The sequence below is a fragment of the Prunus avium genome, chromosome 6 (genome assembly GCF_965620075.1).
Source record: "Prunus avium chromosome 6, drPruAviu1.hap1.1, whole genome shotgun sequence".
Taxonomy (NCBI): Eukaryota; Viridiplantae; Streptophyta; class Magnoliopsida; order Rosales; family Rosaceae; genus Prunus; species Prunus avium.
Window position 1 is genome coordinate 618,372 of NC_142289.1, and position 24,071 is coordinate 642,442.

The 24,071-nt window shown below is 37.6% G+C and overlaps 4 protein-coding genes and 2 pseudogenes across 11 annotated transcripts; 2 read left to right on the top strand and 4 right to left on the bottom strand.

The window, feature by feature from the left end:
- Positions 1-1,018: 1,018 nt before the first annotated feature.
- On the bottom strand, positions 1,019-1,976 carry LOC148293439 (uncharacterized; annotated as a pseudogene).
- A 727-nt stretch (positions 1,977-2,703) lies between these two features.
- On the top strand, positions 2,704-6,514 carry LOC110745020 (tryptophan--tRNA ligase, cytoplasmic-like; annotated as a pseudogene). Its single transcript, XR_015836789.1, has 9 exons — positions 2,704-2,820; positions 3,260-3,280; positions 3,458-3,479; positions 3,868-3,953; positions 5,072-5,152; positions 5,494-5,565; positions 5,811-5,879; positions 5,992-6,102; positions 6,287-6,514. The product of XR_015836789.1 is annotated as a tryptophan--tRNA ligase, cytoplasmic-like (transcript).
- A 1,635-nt stretch (positions 6,515-8,149) lies between these two features.
- Positions 8,150-11,620, bottom strand: LOC110745033 (uncharacterized). Of its 3 annotated transcripts, none has more exons than XM_021945092.2 (3): positions 11,445-11,620; positions 10,361-10,489; positions 8,150-10,209 (listed from the first exon to the last, which is right to left on the bottom strand). In XM_021945092.2, exon 3 carries the CDS (start codon positions 10,110-10,112, stop codon positions 8,322-8,324), a length of 1,791 nt encoding a protein of 596 aa, XP_021800784.2. In that variant the 5' UTR covers positions 10,113-10,209; positions 10,361-10,489; positions 11,445-11,620; the 3' UTR covers positions 8,150-8,321. The 3 variants fall into 3 exon arrangements, with proteins under 3 accessions (XP_021800784.2, XP_088111741.1, XP_021800787.2); XM_088255615.1 differs by lacking the exon at positions 11,445-11,620 and adding an exon at positions 10,627-11,380; XM_021945095.2 differs by lacking the exon at positions 10,361-10,489 and having other exon boundaries at positions 11,445-11,618.
- A 557-nt stretch (positions 11,621-12,177) lies between these two features.
- LOC110745049 (putative F-box protein PP2-B12) lies at positions 12,178-14,239 on the bottom strand. Its single transcript, XM_021945116.2, has 3 exons — positions 13,604-14,239; positions 12,996-13,114; positions 12,178-12,905 (listed from the first exon to the last, which is right to left on the bottom strand). The coding sequence occupies exons 1-3, from the start codon at positions 14,039-14,041 to the stop codon at positions 12,392-12,394; spliced, it is 1,071 nt and encodes a 356-aa protein (XP_021800808.2). The 5' UTR covers positions 14,042-14,239; the 3' UTR covers positions 12,178-12,391.
- A 2,654-nt stretch (positions 14,240-16,893) lies between these two features.
- On the top strand, positions 16,894-20,103 carry LOC110745039 (putative serine/threonine-protein kinase PBL25). 2 transcript variants are annotated; one of them, XM_021945101.2, is made up of 5 exons: positions 16,894-17,373; positions 17,672-17,844; positions 17,971-18,160; positions 18,313-18,704; positions 18,858-20,103. In XM_021945101.2, exons 1-5 carry the CDS (start codon positions 17,286-17,288, stop codon positions 19,788-19,790), a joined length of 1,776 nt encoding a protein of 591 aa, XP_021800793.2. In that variant the 5' UTR covers positions 16,894-17,285; the 3' UTR covers positions 19,791-20,103. The 2 variants fall into 2 exon arrangements, with proteins under 2 accessions (XP_021800793.2, XP_021800795.2); XM_021945103.2 differs by having other exon boundaries at positions 17,675-17,844.
- Positions 20,104-20,402: 299 nt separating this feature from the next.
- On the bottom strand, positions 20,403-23,940 carry NPQ1 (non-photochemical quenching 1). 4 transcript variants are annotated; one of them, XM_088255616.1, is made up of 7 exons: positions 23,713-23,940; positions 22,988-23,147; positions 22,599-22,910; positions 22,340-22,512; positions 21,737-21,833; positions 21,239-21,630; positions 20,403-21,080 (listed from the first exon to the last, which is right to left on the bottom strand). In XM_088255616.1, the coding sequence occupies exons 3-7, from the start codon at positions 22,878-22,880 to the stop codon at positions 20,579-20,581; spliced, it is 1,446 nt and encodes a 481-aa protein (XP_088111742.1). In that variant the 5' UTR covers positions 22,881-22,910; positions 22,988-23,147; positions 23,713-23,940; the 3' UTR covers positions 20,403-20,578. The 4 variants fall into 4 exon arrangements, with proteins under 4 accessions (XP_088111742.1, XP_021800798.1, XP_021800796.1 ...); XM_021945106.2 differs by lacking the exon at positions 22,988-23,147 and having other exon boundaries at positions 21,239-21,414; positions 23,713-23,939; XM_021945104.2 differs by lacking the exon at positions 22,988-23,147 and having other exon boundaries at positions 23,713-23,939.
- Between the last annotated feature and the right edge of the window lie 131 nt (positions 23,941-24,071).

Sequence of the window (24,071 nt, forward strand, 5' to 3'; positions counted from 1 at the left end):
CTGTATCTAATTCCTTGTATAGCACCCTTGTAAACTCTTTATATATACCTCCTTATGGAGAAGAATAAAATTATCTGAACATATTGAAAACCCGTATTCATATTTTAGCAGGCATCAGTGTCCAAGTAACTGACTTAACTGAAAATGAACCATCTGGAGCAGGGCTCCAAATAAATTTGCCCTCAACACGACAGAACAAGAATATAGGCCACAAAAATATACTTGAGGAGAATAATGGCCTTCTTTATACTAAGATTGTTTGTTAACTTGTATTATTACACTTGAACCAGGAGATCATATGACTAGATTGTCTCATGAATCAAATTCAAATTTTTAATGACTTTTATAGAGTTTAAAAGTGTGGAGGTATTCAATTTAGATTTTTAAAGAGTTAATAAAAGTTTAGTGGTATTCAATTGTGACTTTCAAAAAATAGTTAAAAGTATTGGTATCCAGTTGTGACTTTTAAAAAGCCTTTAAAAGTTTGGTGGTATCCAAAAAGTTAATGATTTTTAAAAAGCTTATTAAATTAATGACTTTTCCATACTTTTAAGGCTAATTGTTAAGAGCAAAAGTCTTGCTAATTTCCTAGTGATTTTGATTAACTCTATGAAAGTATTTAAGAATTCGTCAACTCCATGAGAGTCACTCACTTAAAGTAAGTTTCCCTCCAACCGACAAGAGATTGTCTTCCTACCTCGCACACTTATCTTTTGCTAATTAGCATTAACCACACCAATTAATTCCCTTGTAAGTACTAGAGTTTCTTTAGTGAGAATACTTTGGCCCGTTTGGTTCATGGGAAAAGAGGCTTGGAATGGAAAATCAATTGCTTTCTCATGTTTGGTAAGTCCAGGCATGAGAAATAGTTGCTTTGCACATAGGAGTGGAAAGTGAAACCCTCCTCTCAACTTGGATTTTGATTTCCCTCGTCATAGAAAAGTTTGGGAAAATGAGTCAATATTAAATGCACATTTTTCATGATCATTGTGTCCCTATTAATAATTTAGAATTACAATATATCATTAAATGCTTTCTTTTTTTATATAATTTAATATTAGTATAATTGAAAAATTATACAAACGTAGTTTTCCATTCCTACTCAAAACAAACATGGGAAAATAAATGAAGTGATATCTCCCGGTTACTTTCCCGGCATTACCAAACGTTGGAAAGGGTACAGGTCTCAAGATGAACCAGTTGAACAAGCATACAGAATTCTGGGTCTCCTCCTCTTATACGTAAATGTATAACAAGCATAGAGGCTTTTGGGTTTCCTTCTCTTATATGTTAACATAGAAGAAGCGTTGAGGTTTTTGGGCCTTCTCTTCTTGTATGTTAACACATAGCGATCAAGAGTGCTCCTTTTCCTATACTTGAAATAAAAGGGATCAACCTTTGCTCCTTTGGCGTGGAAATACGGATACATTCCTCTTGTTTACAGAAAGTTGGAGACTCAAGTCAACACCATTGGAGCAGCTCACTTCTCCTTCCTTCAAGGGCCCATCATCATCAACAGCAGCATCCTCATCCCTCCTACTGTTTGAGCCCTCTTCGCCACCAAAGGCATCATCAATTTCCCCGTCATCCACCAGACCAACTCTTCTCTTTCCAGTCCTCCGAGCCTTCCTATTGCTCACAACCCCTCTCCACTTGACCAGCGACTCCGGAATCCGGCAATCGGCGCAGAACGAAAACTCCATGGCCGAAGAAGAATCGGGCAAGAGCACAACGCTTTGGTACTCGGAATCGCAATGCCTGTGGACTCTCCGGTTACACTGGCGGCAAGAGAAAGATTCTTGCGACGACGAAGTGGAGACGCAATAGGAGCAGAGCTCCGAGGACTCGACGCGAGAGAAGCATTTCTTGCAGAGAAGGACGATGCGCCACTCGCTAGACAGGACGTGAAGCTTGCTCTTGGCATTGGCGTTGGCAATGTCGACTCTCAGGTGGCACTAATGGCACTTTGACGCATTTGGGGTGTTTGTTATTAGCGTTAGGGTTCAATTCTGGAATCTATTCACTGTAGTTGGCGCGAAACGACGCCGTCAAAGAGGAAATGAAATGAAAAATAAAATGTGGAATTGAAAATAGCCGCCGAGGGAGGGGGCGCAGGAGAAGAGCAGGTAGTGAATCCATGGACGGTGTCGGCCAAAGGTGGCGGGAAAATCAACTACGACAAGCTCATTGACCAGTCGCTCGTCGACCGTATCCACCGCCTCACCTCACGTGCTCCCCACGTGTTCCCCCGCCGCGGCGTCTTCTTCGCCCACAGGTCTCTCTCTCTCGTTGTCTTCGGTTTTCAATCATTATAAATTTGATATTTTTAAACAAAAAAAATACAGAAGTGAAGTTGATAGTGGACTGTATGCGAGTGCAGGGACTTGAATGAAATTCTTGATGCTTATGAGAGAGGAGAGAAGTTCTATTTGTAGAAGACCTTCCTCAGAGGCATTGCATTTCGTTCATCTTATCCCCTTCATGTTCACTAAGTACCTTGCTTTCTGCTTATCTTTTTGTGGCTAGGGTTTAAGAGACAGATGATGAGACTGCTATGTACACACTCATATGTATATATGCATATATAATCAGTGTCTTTGTATAGTAAATTAGTGAATAGTTATCACCGAATGCTTTTTGCAGATATTTGCAAGAGGCCTTAAGGTTCCTCTTGTTATTCAACTTACTGATGATGAGAAATGCATGTGGAAAAATCTGACCGTGGAAGAGAGCCAGAGACTCGCCAGGGAGAATGCCAAAGACATTATTGCCTGTGGTTTTGACGTAACAAGAACCTTCATCTTCTCGGATTTTGATTATGTTGGTGGGTAAGTAACACATATGTATGTTTAATTCCATTACTAATTTAATACTTCTGAATGTCGACATGTTGTTGAGTTTGTGTTTCAATTTTTTATCAATGGCCTAGAGTGTGCTATGCAAGTCTTTATTTACTTTTCTGCCCAAGTTGAAGGGGTTTGAGATTTTGGGATTCTATGCAAGCCTCTTTTTTTAATAGGAAAATCTTGTTGGCTTTAAATCCTGAGTTTCTTAATGAATTTACGTCAAAGGGCCTCATGAATTTAAAGTTAATGTTGGATGTTCCACCAAGTGATCACCATATGAGATGCAAACTACTTGACAAGCTTCGATGGGGACCCTTCTGTTTTCAAACTTTGATAGGGACGTGATTCTATCATTCATGTAAGTTTGTGTTATAACACTTGCTGACTGATTTTATGTTTAATTTTCTATGCAGTCCTACAAGAACATGGTGAAGGTTGGAAAGTGTGTCAAATATAATAAGTTGATTTGCAATCTTTTCCCTATGGAGCATTATTTTCTGTACTGATTTTCCTTCCTTTTATAGATATTTTGTGTACCTCTTTATTTGACTTTCTGTAATCATCTATCCATGTTGTTGGAATTTTTGGTTTCACCTGGGAAGATCATATAGGAAAAGTTTTCCACCTGTGCAGGTATTTTCCTTGGCTATGCTGCTTATGATAGTGAATCATGTAATTTTTGTTTGTTGTTTCTGATTAGTTCCATAAAAATAGTGAAGCTAATATTTATTCTGTTTTTTATACTTTCATGAAACATCACCTCTTGTAAGTTTGATTAAGCTCATAAGCGCTTATTCTTTCCTTTGAGCTCTTATGGTTGACACTCTGCCAGTCAACTGTAACTGGAAAAGAAACAAAACCTTGCTTAGTCCAAGTCTAAGCTCCATCAAGATTTTTTTTTTCTTTTCTAAAACCTCCATTTGTTCTGTTTCTTTGATGTGACTGTGTAAGATAGCATATGGATGTGAGAGTATGCTGAAAACATATTAAGGAGATCCAATGTGGTTATGTGTTAATGCAGGCAGTTCCATCATTTCCAAGTTCCTTTCCACATCTTTTGGTGGCCAAGACAATCTTCGTTGCTTAATTCCCTGCACGATTGACCAGGTATAAATGATATGAATGATTCTCAGAGCATGAAATGTTAACTAATGCTTGAAAGTGGTCAAGTTTTTTTAGTTATTATAGATTTGTATAGTTTATGTGCCCATGATAGCAGTGTACAGTAAATTTATGTTAGTATTATTGTGCAAGTTCTGTTACTATTCAGGAGAACATATATTGGTTACTTTCTGGGAGAATTTTTCCTTTTTTATATGCTATGAATGAAATATGAGGGTTAGTGTTTTTCTTTTTCCAGGCAAAATTTGTAGGGAACCACCTCACCTTTAAACATAACACCTTTTGAGAGGATAAAACATGGAGACTGGGATGATTGTAGTTTTAGCAACTTTGTGTGCTCATTTGTTTTAGTGAACGCTGTTTTTCTTATTTTCCTTTATTTACTAATACCATGCTATATTGGTTCGCGATTTGTCCAGGATCCTTATTTTAGAATGACACAAGATAAATTTACTCTTGTCCAAGATCCTATATTATAGGTTTTGTTGTTTAATCGAGGTTTTTTCCTCTTGATTATCAATACAATGTTTCTATTCAAAAAAAAAAAAAAAAGAATGACACGAGATGTCGCTCCACGGATTGGATATCAGAAATCTGCATTGATTGAGTCTTCTTTCTTCCCTGCCATGTAGGTACTTTATGGTTTTGGCGCTGAATACATGTGTGCTAGTTAAAGTGGTTCCTAAGTTTTTAAAAAGGGATAAGAAAGATACGATATAATTTAGTTGATGATTTTTATGCAGAATCTGGCTTTCTGTACTTGTTTGGCTGTTTATTTTTCTGATTTTTGTCTTTTATTGGACCAATGATTTTGCACTAGAGACTGTTCTGTTTCATTTGACCAATGTTTTCCGGTGGGGGTGCTAAATTTTGATGTTTGCAGATACGTTTAGGCCCTAATGTGGATTTTGAAGACACCTACATGAATATATAATTGTTCACAAGGACCATAATTTATATAAAAAAAACGTTGATTATTGTAACATGAATATTCAGCTTTAAAATTGTACAAGTAATTGCTGGTGAAACTGGTCATGCCAGAATTGGATGATGTGGTATGCATGTGTTTGCTGATATATTTCCCGGAATGTGGATACTTGCAGGGAGAGACCGGTAAAATGTCGCCCAGTGATCCAAATTCTGCCATTTATGTAACTGTTTCTGCAAAGTAAATTAAGAACAAGGTTTGCGTTTGCTGTTGCTGTGGGTTTATTTGTACAACCTTTGTATTTACTAAGACTCTTACACACTCATTATCGATGTTCTTTTATGCTAAGGCCAAATTCTTTAATTGATGCAAGGTGGCAAAGTGTAACCTTTTAAATTTTCTGTGAAAAACATGCTTCTCTATTTCTTCAAATAGCTGTCTTCCCTTTCCAAAACCAGTATCTCCTCGTCTTAGCCTTCCAACACCACCAAACCGTAGTTTCACAGTGCCAAATGTTTCTACCTGAAATCACAGAGTCCAAATGGTCCGAAAATTCTTCAGGATTAACAAAATAAAGAATTTTGTGTGCATGTGCAGATAAACAGGTATGCATTTTCTGGTGGACAAGATTCAATAGAGAAACAAAGAGAGCTTGGAGCAAATCTCGAGGTATTTGAATTGTCTCACATGTTAGTAATGGAAATTTGTCCTCCCCATTTGGTTTGAGAGTGTTATTTGTTGCTGGATCTACTACCTTCTCTTCTCATTATAGATTGTCCAAGCGAGAAAAACAATTCTGCTCATCTGTCTGCACTTACATGCCAATTTGATTCATGTCTTATAAGATTTGTCTGTCAGTACTTGGTGCGTTGTAACTAATTGAGGAATGATTTTATCTTCTGGTCATTATTCAGGTAGATTTACCATTCAAATATCTCAGTTTTTTCGTGGATGATGATGCTAAACTCGAAGCGATAAGGAAGGTGAGACTGGTATCCTAATGAGCTTACTTGTTTTTTTTCAAAATCAATAAAAAAAATTTATCAGTACAAATGATGCCTGCTTTTTTTGCTAATTCACTTTGGGTACTATTAGGAGTACGGTGCAGGATGCGTGCTAACAGGTGAAGTTAAGCAACTGCTTATTCAAGTTTTGACTGAACTAGTTGAAAGACATCGTAGGGCTAGGGCTGCTGTGACTGATGAGGTAAGCTTCTGAGGCTAAGGATTGATCGTTCTATAGATTGTTATTTGTCACTGCTGATTCTGGCCTCCCATGTAGATTTTGAAAGATGCTTGTTGGCACATGGCATTGAAAGCAAACATTTTGAATTATGTGGAATCTCAGTTGACTTAGAAGGAATGATGGAATGTTTTTGCATATTTTTCAGATGGTGGATGCATTTATGGCAGTGAGGCCCCTACCCAATATGTTCAGCTAAAGTTGAGGCAGGGAGAAATTTACACACATCTATGAATATTTATCTTACAAATTGTGTTAACTGTCATCTGTTAGTCTGGATAGTACTCTTCAAATTTAGATTTAGACACAAAAGTTGTGATGGTATCTGCGACAATATTTTTGTAACAGTCATTAATTGAAACCCAATTTGAGCTGAGCGCAATGGTTTTAAGTTTGGTTTTGTATGATATTGTGCCCTAAAGTACTGTATCTGCAGATAGTTTTGAATGATAGCTGTATTTTTCACATCTATTGTAAGGTTAATGTAAGGGAGGAAACAGTTGTGGGCAAAAATAATTATTGAAACCTTAAAATGCAAAAATTCATTCATAAAGCCCCAAAATGGGAAAATTCATCAACGAAACCTTGAACTACTATAATTCAATCATGAAACCTCAAAATACATTTATCATTGAAACCCTTAAATGCAAAAATCATTGTGTTTTTCTATATCTTTGGTAATGGTAATTTAGGAGATGATCAATTGCACTTTTTGGAATGGATTCGGCAATTGAAAATTCATTACCGACACCCCAAAATGAGAAAATTCATTCCCGAAACCCCAAAATGCAAAAATTTATCAGCAAAATTCTGAAATGTGAAAATTCATTAGTGAAACCCCTAAAATACGAAAATTCATTCATCAAACCCAAAATGGAAAAGATGTCTATACGATTGATCAATCACCGATGGAACCTTTTAGGGCTCATTTGGTACACAGGATTGACTTGGACTGGCTTGGACTAAATTTAGTACCATGTTTGTTTTATCTAATCCTAGTCCTATATGGGATTGCTAATACTGGGCCCACCAAAAACACCTCCTTAGGATGGGACTACTAATCCCATGTGGAAGGGGAGGATTAGCTAGTCCCAATTCTCACCAATGTATAAAATGCATATATTATATTGTAAAATTAATAACATATATTATTATTATTAAACTTACTTACACATATACTATAATGTACATATATACATGTATATACACATAAATATATCATATATGTATATATATATATACGTACACATATATACATATATATATATATATATATATACACGTATATATACATATATGTGTATATATACATATATGTGTATATATATTATACCCATGTGTGTATTATAGTATACATATACACACATATATACACATATACATTATATATGTATTATATATATATTGTAATACACATATATACATGTATATACATGTATATATATATATATATATATATATGTATATATATATATATATATATATGTATGTATTATACCCATGTATATATTATAATATACATATATACACCTATATACACATATATTATATATGTATATTGTATGCATATATATACACATATGTTTATATTATTTATAATATACATATATACATGTATATACACATACATGTCACATATATTATAAAATACATATGTACACATACATAATACATGTATTTATACATATATACATATACATAGATAGTTTTGAAAAAAAAAAAAAAAATCTAGTCCTAGTCCAAGCATACACCAAATGCAGGATAAGTGTTATCCAACTTAGACCAAGCCAAGCCAAGCCAAGCCAGTCCCTAAGCATAGTCCAAGCCAAGACAGTCCTGTGTACCAAACGAGCCCTAGATGTTTAGGCCTGGACAATTATAATACAATCTAACAAGTGAAACAAATGCTCAAGAACATGTTCAAATGGCCATTACAACTTAGTCATGCTTTGGTGTAAATCCAGAAAACACAAAGATGCTGCCACTGTAAGCACATGATAAGTGGAAGGAATTGTGCCCAAAAAAAGAGGACTAAATCCTTATTTCGCAACTAAAATAGTTAATTAAAACATTACATTAACATTACAAACACACCACTGATACTACTGCATTTTTAGAACAAAGAAAGGATAAACGAACCAGAACAAAGGGGGAAGAAAGATTTTAACAAAAGCTAATTCAGTTCAACTTGGCAAGGTACATTTCTTTTGAGAATGTCCTAACATATGGCAGCGACCGCATTGAACAACTCTCTTTGGGCGCTTGAAGTTCTCTACACGAAGGACCTTCTTTTTGGGTCTTCCAGGTGGCCGCCGAGTCTTGGGTGGGCGTATTGTGATATCAACATTGGCACTTCCACCCTCTGTTCCCTCGCTTGGCTCCTTCCATAGGCTCTTATCTGGGATAGGATTAATCATCTGTGAATAGGACTCTCGGTAACTTGCTACTGTGAACCAAGGCTCAGCAAATAAATGGACATTGTGTCCACAAGACATAAGTGCAGCAGCAGCATGTGCACAAGGTAAACCATATATATGCCAACGGCGACATGAGCACACACGAGTTTGTATATCTACAATATTTGTCCGCTCAGTCGACACAATCTCAAATTCAACTTCATTTGCACGAAGTACTTGATAGCATCGAGCATCAGCCATTGCCTCCAAAACCCGCTTCTCAGCAGATGGTACTAATATTGATGCCCACCTCATTCCCATATCCCGACGATCATTATACCAAGATGATAACTGATGACGAATGTGCTCCATCATTTGCACAATAGGGAGCTCATGGCATTCAAGGGCCCAATTATACAACAACTCTGTAACACCCAGAGTAAAATGACCATATCTCACTCCTTCAAAATATGCGACAGCCCAAAGTTGGGGAGGGAAATGTTGAAACCATGGTATCACATCTTGCGAGATCTCTGCCATCTCTGCAATCTTGCTGTCAAATTCAACTGCAGTGAGAGCATAAACAGCATTCCAAAAGATATTCACCAACTTTGCATTCTTAAATGTGTCACGAAAATTTTCACTGACATAACGCAGACAAAAACCATGGAAGGCACTTGGAAAATGAGTTTCCACAGCCTCTACAACACCCCTTTGTCTTTCAGAGAGTATTGTTAGCCTAGGCATGTTGTCAGTGCTTACTCCAAGTAGTTTTCTCAATTCTGACATAAACCACATCCAATTTTCGTCACTTTCTACATCAACGATAGCTATTGCCAGTGGAAATAATGCATCATCAGCATCAACAGCTGCGGCACAAAGTAAGGAACCCAAGTATTTTCCTTTGAGGTGTGCTCTATCAAGTTCTAAAAGTGGCCTACAAGCATGTATAAAACCATAAATCGATGCACGGTAAGAAATAAAGAGACGGTGGAAGCAGTTTTCTTGTCCAATGGCAAAAACTGAAGCAATGCTTCCTGGGTTGGTTTTCCTTATTTGCTCACAGTATGCAGGAAGAAGGCGATACCCTTCTTCAAAAGTTCCATGAAGTGCTGCCATGCTACGCTCCTTACCACGCCAAGCTTGCATGTAAGAAACAGCAACTCCATGCTGATCACGGATATCTTGCAGGATCTCTTTTGGCTTATATCGTGGATTATCCCGAACCCGTGCTTCTACAGACCTAGCAACCCAACCTACAGATGCTTGCTGATGATGAAGGTTGAGAACTCCTTCACAAGTATGCTCACCATGCAGGGTTCTTACTGTGAAGGTTGGAACTCCCGGACATTTTGCTACATGAACACGCCATGGACAACCTTCTTTGGAGCACTTGGCTATAAAACGGCTACGATCTGATTTCACTATACGAAGATCAAAATGCTGTACTAGGGCAATATTCTTCAATCTTCTTCGGCAAGTTTCAACATCAGGAAATTCTTGCCCAATAGCTAAATCTAATACATATTCTGTCAAGCTAAGAGAAGTGTCTGGTGCAGGTAAAGAATGATCTTCCATGTATCCACGAGCAGTACCAGACGTGTCACATGATTCTAAGGGTTCTCCGCATCCTGAAAGGGATTGAAAATTCGCCAGAAAGGTATATTGTAAACACCTGCACCACAAGAAACCTCCTGTCATACATGGATACAGCAGTGGAAGGACAAAAGAACACGGAAGCAGCATTTGTGTGTAAGTGTGTGTGCATGTGACCACACCCATGCATAACTTGAAAAAACAGGAGACACAAATGGGAAGAATCATACCAGTACTAACTAATAAATAGTTATGAGGGGTGCTTCTGATATAGAATAGTAATTCAAGGTGTATCCTTTGGCTCTTTGGTGTTGATGAACTATATATCCTTTACATGAAAATATAAACTATTAACTCACCTGTGAGACAAAAGAAAACCCCATGAGCAAATTTTTCTTAATAACTGGTATCAATGTTTAAGCAAATGTGAAATGACAGCAAAACTCACTTATTGACCTAAATTTGAAATTTTAAGTCTAACATGTATTAAACTTACTTGTGTTGGACCCACATGCAACAAGCGATTCAAATGAGGATTACACCATTTTTAATGCAATTAACTGCACTAAAACTCCCTATCACTCTTGCTCTGACAGCAGAGTCAATTTGCATCTGCCACAGAATCTACGGATAACATAGTCACGCTATATAACACCTCGTTCCTTCTTCACCCATGACATCAATTTCCTCATACCCAGGCTGACGGCAAACACACAAGCCTTAAAGCATCGCTTAACAGTCTTATAGGAACTCCACGAGTTCCAATTCATTAGCCATCCAACACAATGCAGGTCGAATGAGAATCACCCTAAGACCAGACTCGACTGCACAAAATGGTAACGCTCACCAAAGCAGTCAATGTGACCATTTGAGACACTGGTGATTACTTAGTAGACAATGAACTGAGAAATCACGGATAACCCATTATACCATAACGGAAGCATTCTGCCCCAAAATGATTGCCAACTCAAACCCAAAACGAGAATTTTATAAAACGGAAATTATAAACCAGAGATTCCCAAAATTCCCTTTGAAACGAAAATTGGGATTCTCAGAACGCATCCACAGACTAAGCCACAGATCCCAATACCCCAAAAGGCTTTAATAATTAGGACTTTCACTAAGTGGGTTCTTCTCCTTTTGAATAATCATTGAACAAAATGATTTACTCACAATTACGTCAAAAGGGAAATCGACAGCTTCTGCCTTTTTTTTCATTTTAAGTAAGTGGTTTATTTGTGGGATGCGGTAGAAAATAAAAATGTAAGATTAAAATAGAAAAATAGAGAAGCAAAGAAGGAAGAAATGGCGGACCTGGTGGGTGAAAGTGGGATGCTGCTTCTGCGGAGCTGATGGTGCTTTCCGGTTTCGGGTCTTCTTCTTTCTAAGCTCTCGGAGTCTGGAAATTCGAGGGGATAGACCAAACTTGACAAAACCTTTTTTTCTTGTTTTTTCGTTTGGGTTTTACGACCCAATGACACATTTTCATTTCATCATCAACAAAACTGTCCTTATTTGTGTTCTCTCTCATTAAAATAAAAATAAAAAATAAAGAAAAAAACTACCTTATTTTGTTTGAAAAAATATTTTATTAAATCCTGACTTTATAAAAACGGTTTTTTTTCCTTGACAAAGATAATTCTATGTGACCTTAAAAATTTGTTTCGTATATTTTAATATAATTTCATTTTTATTATTTCCAATAAAAAATATCAGGGAAAAAAAAAGCCCTTTTTGATGCTAATCGCCTCTTCCTCTTTCCTCTTTCCTAGTTATTTATCTTCATCATAGCTGGGGCAAGGTGAGGGCTTTTCCAATTTCCAACAATGGTGACAAGTTGTTGAAAAATTAAAATTTATCAGAATGATTGGAGTTGGAAAACATAAAGTTAATTTGTGTGCTACTCCAAATATTTGGCGTCTTTACAAATCACAGTTTGAAACATACGAAGAAATAAATTAACATAAAAGTTGATATCATACCGTAGTTGAACCTACACCCTAGACAAGAGTAAGAAATAGGGAACACATACTAAGTTCAAACTCGATTCGTCACAAGTGTTTGGCTTTTTATATCACGAACACAAATGACAAATACCACAACAATGAAGCAATTGACCATCGACATGGCCAAGATTCATAAATGTCGATTGCGACAAATTACAATGTAGAGAACAAAGGCAACAGCTTTTTATTCTAAATTACACTAATAACTGAAAAAAGAAAAAGGTCTTTATGGATGCGATGAGATGGATCCATCTACTAGTCCTTGATTTTGGGCCTGATCTCAATCCCTTGAACAATGAGGCCACCCTTCCAATGACCACTGGTAACCTCCAAACAAGCCATCTCCAACTCCCCATCTCCTCCGTCTCCTCCTCCTTGGCAGAAGAACTCACCCATCTCGATCTCCAGCCAGCCGTCGTCTCTCTCTTTCGGATATTGGGCCTCGTTGATCTCTCTGGGCTGGGACGACTGATAGCCCAAAAACTGTCTCCTGTTGATTAGCCCAATACGCCTGGGCCCTGGCCCAAAGTGGTACGCTGCATTCTGCCCTCTTTCAGCGTCCAGAAAGACAGTGAGCCTGGTGGGCTCTTCTCCTCCAAGCATCCCAACCGAGACCTCCACAGGTTGGTGCTCAAATCCATAAGCGCCTGCAGTCGACTTGAATACAAGATAAGCTTTATATAGGGTTGATGGGGACAGCATCCGCCTACCAATTTTGCCACGGATTTCAAGCCAACACACACTGACAAGCTCTGCCACCTCCTCAAACCTGTTTGCTTATAATTATTAAATCTATTGTTTATGAAATAAATCCTTAAAAGAAAGAAAAAGAAAAGGAAAATAGAGAAATTTGACAGACCTGGAGTCGGGCAGAGAAATCCATTTCCAGTAGTGAGGAGTGTCAGCCCAGACAATCGAAAGCGCCCTTGCAGAGATCATATAGCATTTTTTTCCACTGCTTTTGTCCAGTGAAAAGCTCTGCACAATCATAATATTCATGTCAATAATAATGAATAACACTCTCACTCTCAGATGACCAAGGAAAAAGCTAAAAGCCCTCTAATTTGATTTCCATCTCTTTTTTCATATAGGATTACTTGTAGCATTTTGTTTTTGACTTGTAATCCTCTGTCTGTTTCATTACAATTTGGTCAAAATCTCCTGTATCACTTTTTGGTCGCATCTTAAAACATTCATATCATTATCAACAATGCAACCAAATCTTAATGTTCCCCAACCCAAAGGTCCCACCGCAAAACAGCAAAAGTCACGATCACGAATCAATCTATGATGATATTAATAAAAACAGAGGCATCTGTTTTAAACTTTTTTTGCAATAAAGCAAAAATTAAATAAACAAATCATCCACCGCCAAAAAAAAGTGAATAAATAAATCCTGTTCATATTCTGAAAAGTAAGAATTTTTGTTTTTGTGACTCAAAATATGGGGCATAATAGTGAAGTTACCATCTTGCCCTGCTCGATGAGGACCGGGTTGTCGCAGAGAGTGAGGTAAAGCTCCTTCTTGGATTTGGATTTGGAATTGGAATTGGAAGTGGAGGAATGGGAGGAAGGGTACGAAGGGGACGAAAAGACGGAAGAGGAGGGAGACTGTGCGGACAAGATCGTGTGTGTCTCGGGCGGAATGAATCTGTCCCAAACGGCGTCAGAGTCAGAGGCCGACTTGAAACTCCTCGAAACCGAAGACAGCCTGCACGCATCTCGAGGCGTCGTGAGCGAGACAACGTTGGCTATGCATCCTTCGGGCAAGTTCTGCAGATCTATGTGATCCACCGTGACCGTTCCGCAGCTGATTCTACCTTCTTCTTCTTTTTCTCCGCCACCGACACCGACACCGACGTCTGTTTTCTTTTGGCTTCCACCGCCTAAGATGAACTTGAACATTGTCTTCGTGTTCACTTGGGTATTTTGTTCTGCGTTTCTTTTGTCTCTTTTTTTTAGTAAGAGAGTGAAATGTATTGTTGTGACTCGTATGTTAAAAGTATGTTCTGTTTATAAACCTATTTATAGAGAGGAGAGCGCGCGACTCAGAGATAGAAAGAGGGGAAATCTTAGCTACTAAGTTTTTGGGCTCTCTCTCTCTCTCTCTCTCTCTCTCTCTCTGTGAAAAGCTGTCAGATCCTGGATATATCAACCACAAAATAATAATTGGTTAAAGCTAAATAAAAAGGTCATTTCTTTTTTTCCCATCCGAATCCATATTATTTATTTGATTCTTAACACCTTTTTTTTTTTTTTTTTGGGTAAAAAGATAGAAGAACATTCCACGTACAATGTTTTTTGGATGACAACCTTGCATGTAGAATGTTCACCCCAAAAAAAAAAAAAGAACTCCATAAAAATGCTGGGGTTTTTCTTTAATAATAATTTTAAAATTGAAGAAAGGATCAAATGCTTAACTTGCTAACAATTGTTACACTAGAAGGAAAATTGTTGTGAATAAATGCCTTAATTAAATTCATAGGTAAACATTATTTAATTAACATTCACCAACCATCTCTGTTCTTGAGGGCTTGTTTCCCAGTCTTTTGGGGCTGGTTTTTGGCTGATTTTGTTAGATCTGCTACTTGTGTAGTAGATCTAGTGTTGTTCTCTCTGTTTCGAAGGTGGAGCTGCTGATTTTGGTAGATCTACTTTTATTATGCTTGGGGATCACGAGGGATTAAGAGATGCTGTGATATTCTTTGGAATATCCGGGTGGAAGTTGAGCGGTAATGCCCTCCACTCTTGGGGTATTTCTTATCCCATGAAGTTTGAGAGTTTGTTCTCTGTCTTGATCTCTCTTAAGCACTGGTTGCTGTAGAAATTGGATCCTCATCATCTGTAACTCCTTGTTAGCTGGGTTTATTGTTGTATTTTTTTCTAACAATCATGTAATACTTGAGCTTAATTGGAATTGTTGTTACATTTTGTATTGCAAGAACCTCCTTTCAGGACTGTGTTCTTATTGTTGTAATCTGGGTTTGTGCCCTGTTTCTACAATTGAATTGCTACTGTTTCAACAAAAAAAAAAAATTAGGTGAGAATTAACGCAACAAAATTGATAATACAAAAGTTTGGTGGAAGAAGAAAATAATGACTTAAGTAACACATACGCATGGTGAATAAAGTTAAATATTTACGTGATGTTCACTCTGCTGCTCATCGTCCTACTCAACACTGAACAAGATTCTTAAATTTCAAAGACACACAACAAAATAAGATAATTAGGGTTTTTGAAATTTAGGGCACAAAAGATTACTAAGGAAGGATGAGGGCATGCCATGAATATGATGATGCATATGAGCATGTGATGTGCTCTTTTTGACGTGTCAAAGACCGACTTTCTATGTGTCAACTGCTTTGCTGCTGCATGTGATGTGCTCTCTCTAATTGCCGCCACACAACTCACAAAATCACTCCCTCCCTTCCAGACGAGTGATTGTTTGTACATGTAATTGTAATATAATATAAGTAAATATTTATTAATATTATTCTTTAAAAGGAGGAAAAATAACTAGTATTCTATAATTTCCCCTACGTATTCTAAAATATATGTGGTGGTAGCTCAACTCATTCCTTAACCATGAGGTTGGGGGTTCGATCCCCGCCCATGGGAATGGAGCGCATTTCGTGACCAGCCGTTTACCTCCATTGGAAGAGCTACCGCGGCGAAAGGGATTAGTCACTGTTGTCGGCGGTGGATACCCTTGGGTCTCACCTAAAAAAAAATATACCACATAACTAATATTCTATAATTTCTCCTACGTATTCTAAATAATAATCTATAATCTTTTCATCTTTCCTTTTTGAACTCAGAAACGCACTCACAATTTTTATTTATTTTTCTTTTTCACTTTCCATTTCCACTTCACACCCCCACATGTTTATTGTTTGCTCAACAGTGAAAGTAACCAAAGGTTTTGTTTTGTTTTTTCCTTGTATTTTTATAATTAAGCAGAGTAGTTGGTCTAATCGGATTAAGGACCCTTTTGCTAGGATTCAAAAGTGTTTTAAAGGCATCAACGAAGTCTAGTCCATAGAAAAAGGATATTAATTTGCAAATCAAAAGTTTAAGGTTCAAATCACCAGAGTATTATAAGTGTGTGTTTCCATATAGTTTAAATTATCGCTTATATTAAAAAAAAAAGTGTGTAAAAGACTTGGCTGGCCGCGGCTTAATTAATTTGGTGAAAACTTGAAAAGCCATCTTCATCTTAGAAGAGAAAAATTATAGTGTCTGATTTGGGAAGATATTCTGTTTGACAGAATAGAATTCAAAACCAATTATACATATTAACATTATAAAAAAAAATTATGTTAATTAATATATTGAGGGTTGGACCAGGTCCAGAACACAAGCAATCTAATTTGACCTGTAAGTGGACACCCATGGCATTACTCCATCACTCCTCTTTTTCATTGGGATTTCATCAATTTGGATACGTACAATTAACAACAACAACCAGAGCAAGTGCATACAGCAAAATAATAACATGTAAGTTGACAGAAATCTCATTAATCCAATAATAATCTTGCTCATTCTGAGGTGTGGGAAACTAATAAAACAGAAGAAATAATTAAAATGGCATGCAAGCAAAGCCAAATGCTGCCCCTTAAAATAACTGCTGGCAAAAATGGGTGGGCTGGACACCCTCCATGTATAGCCTGTAATGGTAACTGAAATTCAATAATCTTCCCACATTTTGCTCTCCTCAGTTTTAAAAGGCCGGACACCTTACAAAGTATCCACTCAGATCTCCACCTTTTTCTGCGAGAAGTCTAAGGAAAAGTCTCTCATTTTTCTAACACCACAAAACATGGCAATCCCCAATGCCTAGCATTCTCTAGTTGTTCTTTTTTTTTGCCCCCAATTCCAAACAGCAATTACCTGCCCTCTCCCCACCTGCGGGGTCCTCCTCTTTCAATATTCTTGGAGGACCCTGATCCCCTCTCCTCCTCTTCCTCCTCCTCCTCCTCCTCCTTCTCCTCCCTTGTCCTCCCCTTCTGCATTTCTTGTCAAAACATACAGTTTTGTTGACCAACTTCTTCTTTTTTCTTTCCTTTTTCATATTTTCATTTTGCATTGTAATATTAACTGCATTTCGAGTTAGCAAGCATTCATTCATTTGCCAAGAGTTAAGAAGACATGAGCTGCTTTCCGTGTTTTGGCTCACAGAGAAGTAAGAGATCAAATAGCAAGAGATTAGAGAATGCCTCTCCACCTACCGGACAAGGTAAGCTAATTGTGATTTCAGAAACCTTGGTTTTAATTAATAATCAAATTTAGACAAGACAAGGCAAGGCTTGGTTGTACTTCTAGTGCAATGTCCGGACTGCATTAATTATAATGTAGCAACATATATTTGTTAATCAGAGTTGCACTTAGCTCCATAAATATATATATATAGAAGCTATAGGAAGAAAACCATAAAGCATGCTAGGGCATACATATACATACAAATACGCATGATTGTAATTTAGGGTAAACAATGCTATATAGCTAAGGCATGTGGGCTCTTATCGTTTTTTCAGCAGAATTGAAAAAACAAAAACCTGCAGAGGGAGTTAACCCAGCAGATATTAATGCAAAGACTTTCACTTTCCGTGAGCTAGCCACAGCAACAAAAAATTTCCGTCAGGAATGTCTTTTGGGAGAAGGTGGTTTTGGAAGAGTCTATAAGGGGACTTTTCAGTCCAGCGGGCAGGTAATAACTAAGAACGTTTGCTTGACTGTATGAAGAGTCTATTTATACTCTTAACTTTGCATTTGCTTTTTGGTTTTTAATGAAGATTTTTCAATGAGTAAGTGAGTTTTCCCATCTTGTTTATAGGTGGTGGCAGTGAAGCAACTAGACAGAAATGGAATGCAAGAAAACAAGGAGTTCCTTGGGGACGTTTTGACGCTAAGCCTCCTACACCATCCAAATCTGGTTAATCTAATTGGATATTGTGCTGATGGAGATCAAAGACTTTTGGTGTACGAATACATATCGGGCGGTTCTCTAGATGATCGTGTTCTTGGTACTTACCCTCCTTTTTGCCTCTACTGTTTTCTTGATTTAGGACCATATTATTAGGCTCTATAAGTGTTCTTGGTACTTAATCCCATAATGTACATTGCAAATTCAATTTAATTAGTAATTTACCCTGATCAATATACTTATCTGCTGCAGTTAATGGATCAGATCATAAGCCATTAGATTGGTATGCCCGAGTTAAAATAGCTTATGGTGCTGCTATTGGACTGGAGTACTTGCATGAAAAGGCCAATCCCCCGGTTATATATCGTGATTTAAAATCTTCAAATATCTTGTTAGATGAAGAATTCAATCCAAAGCTCTCAGATGTTGGACTTGCCAAGCTTGGCCCTGATGGAGATAAGATGCATGGACCATCAAGGCTGATGGGTACGTATGGTTTCTGTGCTCCTGAGTATTCAAAATCAGGTGAAGTCACAATGAAGTCAGATGTGTACAGTTTTGGAGTTGTTCTACTGGAGCTCATTACTGGAAGAAGAGCTATTGACACTACAAGACCAAATGATGAGCAAAATCTAGTATCTTGGGTAAATACCTTATCATTTCCACCTATCTAATATATATATATATATATATCTTCTACTACTTCTAGAAGAAGATTATGCCTAACCAGTCTTTTAATTCACTCTTAATGTAATATCATCATGTGTAACTCTGTTCTATTTTGGATGTGTGAGCAGGCACAACCCTTATTCAGGGACCCGAAAAAGTTTCCTGATATGGCAGATCCTCGTCTTAACAGGGAATTCCCAGAAAAAGATCTAAATCAAGCTGTTGCAGTTGCAGCCATGTGCCTGCAAGAGGAGGCAGGAGTCCGTCCCTTCATGAGTGACGTTGTGACAACTCTAAGTTTTCTTTCTACAACCCCCCCTCCTCCTGAGGCTATCCCTGCTCCTCTTCCAGCTGATCCAAAACCAACCGAAAATGATGATGAGAACCTTGATGGTTCAGAAGTTGAAGATGGGGAGGTTTCTGATCAGGAGGAGAGTATCAGAAGTTCAAATAATAACCTCCGTGGCACTGACATTTCAGATGGTGACGGTAGTGAAGATGAACCCCAAGAAACTGGTACAGAATCAAAAGAATGGCATTCATTTTCAAGCCCCAAAGGCAGCATGAGATTTCGGGACGAAAGTGTTTATTCAAGTCAAAGAGGTAGCAAAGAATCAAGTGTGTCAAGCCAGAAGAGCAACAAAGGTGATCATAATCTGGATGGCAATTCAAGCCAAGTGAGCAGTAATCAATCTAAATATGCAAGTATTTCTTCTAGAAGCAGCAGCAGAGGATCAACAGAAGAAAGTGATTCTAATAGCCAAAAAAACAGCAGTAGAAAATCAGAAAAAGAGAGTGCAACTGTTACATTGGGCGGCATTAGCAGTACTGGGGAACATTCATCCGAAGGTGGAAGTGTTTGCACCGATGATCAGCAAAACGGAAGCAGGGGACCAGATGATCAGCACAACATAAGCAGCAGACCAGATGAGCAGCAAAACAGAAACAGGGCACCATTACCGGTACTAAAGGATGGAAATGTTCATTTTGACCCGAACCACGCCAGGAATGAATCACGGGAGGTTCTAACATCAAAAAAATGCCAGTCCAGTCACTACTAGAATGTCTCTACCTTGCACATAAACTTCAACATGGGATTTTTTTCTTTTTGCATGGAGGAGCCATGCCAGGCTTTTGTCCTTCAGAGATAGCAAACAAGAAGCACTGGTACTGAGGAACCCAATTGAGCTGCATAAGTAGTACTTTGGCAGAGGGAGAAAACTGCACTGGGCCGAGAATTTAATGATGAGGTTCTCTTCTTTTTTTTAAAGATTTCAATTATACTTCAATTTCGGGACTTCTGGTATTGTCTTTCTTCAACGACATATCCTTAAACTTAAAGAAACAAACAAACAAAAAAGAAGTTTTATTGAATTATGGCTGGCTTCAGATAATAACTTAATGTATTTTTCCCTTGGTACTGAGCCAAACTATTAAGAGAAGGCAATGGGATCAATGGTAAATTGCACAGGGTGCTGACATTAAAAGGGTGTGTACTTATTGTTATAATTTACCTCAGCATTCTTACATTCAAGAGTTTTATGTATAAAGTTGTCAAGTTGAATATAGGAATCAACATAGTCATTCAATTGTTGGAATCACATCGGCTAAAGCAAATTGTGGATTCAGATTCCCTAGTTTTGTTTTTTTCTTGTAAATTTGCTTTCGAGAAATAGAACACTGTATCAACCCTTTTCACTGCCAACCAATGAAATCATTGAAAGCAAAATAGCTTGCTTCCAAGAAAGACAGTATGTAATATCAGCTTGCATTCTGAAAGAAAAGTAATACATAAATAACGATATGGTATAACTATAAACAAGAAGACAAACCCTTTCATAGTACTCAACTATCTTAGCTTCCTAAGTGGAAGTGTTTGTCCAAAAAGCTTTTCTACTTCACCTGCTTCCATTTTTAGCTCGCTCAATATATCCATCTCTTCTTTGCTAAGCCCTCTCAAGAAATTCTCCTCATCTTGTTTAAGCTCGTTAAACCCTTCAGCTAACTTTTGCAACAATGTCAACTCAGTCTGTTCAACCTTCTCAACTTCGCCTTCTATCTGTTTAACTTCCTCTATAATGTTCTTTTCCCCTTCTTCAAGTGTCTTCTCCAACCTCTCTACAAGAGGAGGCTCAGGGCCACAAGTATTATCTGTTCTGATAAACTTGCTAAAGTCCCTTCCCACACTTGCAGCTGCTTTTTCAAGGTCAGGAACAATGCTTGCTGGCAAAACTGAACTCCTTGTGTATATCACAGCACCACCGTAGCCATCCCATGCATCATTCCTTCCACGGTAGTACACAAATATGTAGTCATCCGGTTTATTCTCCATCTTGGACGATAGAATATACCTGCATACCTCATGTATGACTTCTGGTAAGGTTTCGAGTTCACAGAAAAGCCAAAATAAAGACAAAATGGTGGAAACCACCACATAAATGGAAGGAAGCATGCATAATCAAACATCAAGAGGAACAAGATAAGGAGGTATTCATGTGACATGAATTACCAGTCATCTTGATAGTGAAGATAGTCATTGTCATGATTGTACAGTATTCCAGGCTGGTTTGGGTCTTGCACGAATTTCTGCACAGCTGATCTAGTGAAAAAGCCACCATCCAGGGTTCGTATTCTCCAAGACAAATTCCCCACAAGTTTGCTGGATTCTGTATGGAATTCATGCAACTGGCAATCAAATGTATCAAAGGTAGGATTCAAGCCACTTGTAATGAACCACTTTCCATTAAATTTTTCAATATCAAAGCTTTTAACAAGAACAGCCGGATCTGGGATGGGAAATTCTCCCACATCAGATTTCTTAGGTACACACTTCTTTCGCGACACTGCACATTCATTAAATTCATCTACAACACTGTTTTCAAACAGGTCCCCACATTTAATCTGTGAAAAGGAAGAAGACAAACGCATAAATGACACCAGAATTCCCCCCTGTATAAACTTTAGAACTGGTGAATGTGATCGATAGAGAGATAGAGAGAGAACTAGCCTGGCATTCAGTCTCATCAGGTCGATTATTGCAAGTTTGCAGACAAGCAATATTGGCAGCACATGACGGGTTTCCAATACACTTTGCAAGTTCTACCCTGACATGAATAGGTACTCCAGTAATCAAATTAAAGACCAAGACTAAGTTTTAGAGTGGGCGCATATAGTTAGAAACGGATAAATAAAAAACTCCAATAAAATGTGATGTAGTTAAAGAGCAAAACTATTACACATATATAGTGAACAACACTTCGTCTGGATCCTGTATGGAATTCGAGTAAACTCACTTGTAGACTAAGATAACCATTCCCTTACCCTATTATAAGCCAAAACCTAAACCAACATTTTTGACTAGCCAAATTAAATTCTTACTATAAAGAATTTAAAAAGATGTATGTAGTAATGAGTTCTCTTACAAACTAAATAACTGGATTGGTGTTTCTGCGTGAAGTACTCAAATGCAGAAAATTGGGACATATTAAAGAAAACAAAAAGCGCAGATAGAGTTTACCCAAAAAAAAGGCAGATAGAAAGCAGTATAGTTCTATTAGCGATCATGTTAAAGATACCAATTGTAAGTATCAGACTCGTTTTAATGAATTACCTGCATTCCTTAAGTAAGCAGGTACAAGTTTTGAGAGCATCGGCGGCATTGGCTGATGGCATGATCATGAAAGTGCATGCCAGCAAACCAGCTACTTTCATGAAATGTAACTGGCTCCACTCTTTAATGAAACTTGATGCTTCTTCAAGCAGAAAATTGATTACTCGTTTCATCTGCAAAAGCAAATTAGAGAGAGATAAAGGTCAATCATCACCTTACTCTATCAAGAAACCAAGTGCAGATACTTCTTGCAAGCTACCTCAGGTTCACTAGTTCTCGTGCTATATTTTGAGAGAGCCTCCTCTGTCTTGCTAGAGAGCAGTGAAGAGCATTTTGACCCCAAAACACATAAGTTTCTTTTAGACCTAATGAATTGGGAGTATCTTGATTTTCCTCTATTGGAGGGAAATTTTACAACCACATGAAAACCAACCATCCTTCTCTTGTGAAACCTTTCGTCACTTGTAAGGCCCAACCTGATACATGTATTGCCAATACTATCATTATGGGACAGGAAAATTGAACGTCCAGCCAGTGCCATACTTCCAGTGTTTTCACCTCAAATTCTGACCTGAATACAGTTCATTGTATCAGTGGCATTCATTTTTTTTTTCTATAAACCTGGTAGGAAAGAAAAATATTGATTACATTGGTTCTGTTTCCCTGGAATGTACATCATGAGAAATTCATTCCCTTCAAAATGTTCTGAGAGCCTTGACTTTGCTTCTCTTGACAGAAGTTTTATTGCCTTCTTCTTCTTTTTTTTGTTGGCCTAACTGTTTTTACTTTTTTATAATTGATTCAACCTCTGAATACAAACAAAAGAAAGATTCACCACGGTAGTATTTGCTCTCTTAAAAAAAATACTAATGAACCCAATGACCCAAATGTTCCAATTTTGAATACAAAGAGTTATAAATACCCTGTTTCTCTAACAACTTATGAAGACTAGAAAGTATATTAAAACCTAATAAATCTTGATATGGGAGTAGAATCAAAGTCAAATAAGAAAACTTTGCTTATTTTTTTCGAGACTCTAAATACAGTTCAAATATCGTTAACATTTCCCCTTATACTATAAAAGATTGCAATCAAAATAAGAACTTGGAGTAACCAGCAAAAACAAAAGCAAGAAAGATAAGAACTTGGCTGCCCAGTGGGTGCCATTGAAACCACATGAAGATTGCAGAGATACCCAATAGCTGAAATTTTCACAACCCAAAGGAAAAATCTTAGAAACAAAAGGTTGGGTAGAACTAGAACTTAGCAAGTGTTATGGGCACACGCAATGTGCAATGACTGATTAACATTACTGAATTAAACTTGGAAAAAATTAACAGAGAGAGAGAGAGAGAGAGAGAGAGAGAGAGTACCTTGGGGTTTATTGCAGGAGGAGATGATGGGCATGGCAACAGCTTAGCCTAGGTAGCTAGCTTATCTAGTTTGCTAGTAAATGAAGGAAGAACAGACGGTAGACAAGTAGACAACATGACGCAAAAGAGCAAAAGATGAGAGCAGAGTTATGAGAGAAGAGAAGAGGGCGCCAAATTTCAGTTAGTTGGCCGGATAAGAGCGGTCATCCATCGTGTGGAAACCAGGCCTGGAACGTATTCCAATTGTTTTTAGCATTTTATTTATTTTTTATTTATCTTTACTAGTCTCTATACACACACTTCCGCACCTCCGAAATATTTGTTTTTTAAAATTTAAATTTATTTTAGAATTAAAAAAG